General features: G+C 42.4%; 1 protein-coding gene across 1 annotated transcript in view; it reads left to right on the top strand.

Moving 5' to 3' along the window:
- Positions 1 to 291: 291 nt before the first annotated feature.
- LOC140322736 (zona pellucida sperm-binding protein 3-like) overlaps positions 292 to 2786 on the top strand; it is a 27020-nt gene continuing 24525 nt past the window's right edge. The window contains exon 1 of the mRNA XM_072399316.1: positions 292 to 465. Coding sequence (XP_072255417.1) covers positions 307 to 465 — 159 coding nt within the window. The 5' untranslated portion in view covers positions 292 to 306. The remainder of the gene's footprint in view (positions 466 to 2786) is intronic.

Here is a 2786-nt window from a genome sequence, read left to right on the forward strand (position 1 = left end):
GTTGAGGAACAACTGTAGTTTGTTGTTACTGCTGGTGTTGCTTTATGGCCCAGGGTTTGGCTTGGGCGATGGAAACACAGGCGCCAAGTGGATCGCTGGAGGAGCTACCAGCAGAATATACCTCGTCAGGGTTCCTATAGATCAGGCTCCAGGGAGTTTTACTGGGGAGGGAATGAGCCTGTGGTTGGGTTTGGCCGAAGTGGGGCTTCAAGGGGTTCCTCTGCTGGACGTGTTAGTGAAAGGCTCAGGCAGCTCCCACAGGTCACTGGAAGGTCCCCTGTCAGTCTTCAGTGTGGAGAGGACAACATGGTGGTCAGTGTTGCAAGAGACTTTTATGGGACTGGAAAGTTGATTAAACCTTCTGATCTGAGTCTGGGGCCTCAAGGCTGCAAGCCGAGCACCCAAAGTACTGATAATATGGTTATCTTCCAGGTTAACCTCCAGGACTGTGGCAACACTTTGCAGGTAATATCTACATCTTACATATATTTTTTTTTCATTGTTCTTGTATATTGCATGTATTCAGGTCATTGTAGTAACAACCACTATATTGCACCTTTTATTGGTCTAAGCTAACCATGGCTATAAAGTACAGGTAGATGCCCACTATCTTGTTTTTAAGGTCTGCCCTGCTACTCAAACCCCTATGATTGCTGCAATGTAAACCCCAGGCATTCCTAGTTAGGACCAATAACCACAGATGTTAAGGCAAGTGAGGTCACTCTAAACATAAGTTTTATTTTTCCTTGAACTTGCTGTTCTCCTTCTACAGATGCATACAAGCATGTTGATGCCTAGAATTTTTTTTACATCCATAGAAGCAAGGCTCTTTGTCTGTAATATAGTCCCATGAGTTGTCTATGTGCCATAAGTTTGCAAACCTTGTTTTCCATGGGGCTATAATGCTTGGGCATCTGCAGAACAGTGAAGCTGCATTTGTCAAAGAAAAGTATACTATGGAAGGTGGTTAGGCCAGGGGAAGACTGAAAGAGCACTTACATTGCACATATGAAGTTGTTGAAAGTCTTGGTCATTGCAAACAAGTAGGATTCCAAATAAACTGGTGATGGTGTTTCTGGTATTTACACTGTGCAAGGAAGAAAATCTAGACACATCTTGACATTATACCTTTTAGCTGGTAAAGGGGCTGCTGACTGGGATAAATAATAGGTTTTGGGTTATTTTTCCTACTTGTGGCCTAGGGTCAGTTTGGATGGCTGGACTTCAGACCTCTGCTTCCTGGCTAGCATTTCAAGAGCAGACTATACAGGCTATAGCTGATAATGTTCCCTTGGCCTGCAGGTTTTAATGTTGTTCCAGGTAACTGGTTTTTCGAGTTGTATAGCTTATGAGAATACTCCATACTAAAAAAAGCTTAATCATGATTCTAGGCAACTCCAAACCATGCCTTCAATAGTTGATTCTGTCTTCTAAAATCTTTCTTCTAATTTGGAAAAGCCTTTTCCACTTTGCTTGCACTTCAGATCATTAGGGGTCATAGCTCTTGGAGTGAAGATCAGCAATGCAAGTGGGGTGCAAAACTTAACCAGGCAATTATTCTTGAGGGAGATGGAACAGGTAGACTCTGGGGGCCACTTGTCCTGCCAAGATTTGTTTGGTAAGGCTTTGATTTAAAAAATGTTTTGAAGGGGACCCAGTCATCCCAATGATTTAAAAAAAAAAAAAAAAAAACAGTTAAAAATATAACCCATCCTACAAATCTGATTTTTAAAAGTGGTAGTTCTCTGGTTAAGTCATGGACTCAAACTTTATCAGCATAATGGCTAGATTAGTAGTTGTCTTCGACAAGTAGGTCAACAATTGCCACCTTTTCTCATAAGTGGAGCTGCTGTCTAATGTTCTGCTCTTTGCAAAGATGACTGAAGAATTTGTGATCTATGCTACCAGCTTGAACTACAACCCAACCTCATTGATTCCAATCATCAGAACCAACCCAGCTGTGGTCCCCATAACGTGCTACTATGACCGGTAAGTCTACACTAGGCTGTGATGCAAGTCTTAAGAAGGGTTTCATCCTTAAAAAATGTGTACAGAATATGGGGGGGGGGGGAGAGACAACATCCCTGCTATGTCCAGGATTGAATTATCCCCTCTTATGTAACCGGCACCTGTACCTTTTGGCAAGATTTTTACTCTATGCCTAGTCTGGTGACGTTTTCCAACTGTTTGGAGATGGGGCCATGGTCTTGATGAAGGTTTTGGTCTTGATGAAGATCTACCCCTTCACATAATAAAAAAAAAAAGGCCCACTCAATATGTGCTCCCATTACCATTGTAACTCTGTGACCTAAATTTTGAATGGTTGTAGCAGTGTACCAAAATTTCACATGTGTATTTCGGCTGGGTTGGGAATTTAGTCCACAAAAGCAGTGTTTTCCCCTAAATGGGACTTTCCTTAAAAGCAGGAATAGAAATTGGTGAAACTAAAGATGTTCCTGACACTTAATCTGTTTCTGCATAGGCATGATAACGTGACCAGCAATGCCATTAAGCCTACATGGGCTCCTTTCAGCACCACAGTGTCCTCCGAAGAGAAGTTGTCCTTCTCCTTGCAATTGATGACTGGTGAGTTGAGTAAGAAAAATTGGGGGATGTGAGGTAGTATAAGATCTTGTTGGCTCATTTTTTGTTGTGTCTGCAGAGGACTGGACTGGACCCAGAGGTTCTTCTGTATTTCAGCTTGGGGAAATCCTCCACATTGAAGCATCTGTTAACACATACAACCATATGGGTATGATCTTGTATGTTGACCGTTGTGTGGCCAC

The sequence above is a fragment of the Pyxicephalus adspersus genome, chromosome 2, assembly GCF_032062135.1.
Source record: "Pyxicephalus adspersus chromosome 2, UCB_Pads_2.0, whole genome shotgun sequence".
NCBI lineage: Eukaryota > Metazoa > Chordata > Amphibia > Anura > Pyxicephalidae > Pyxicephalus > Pyxicephalus adspersus.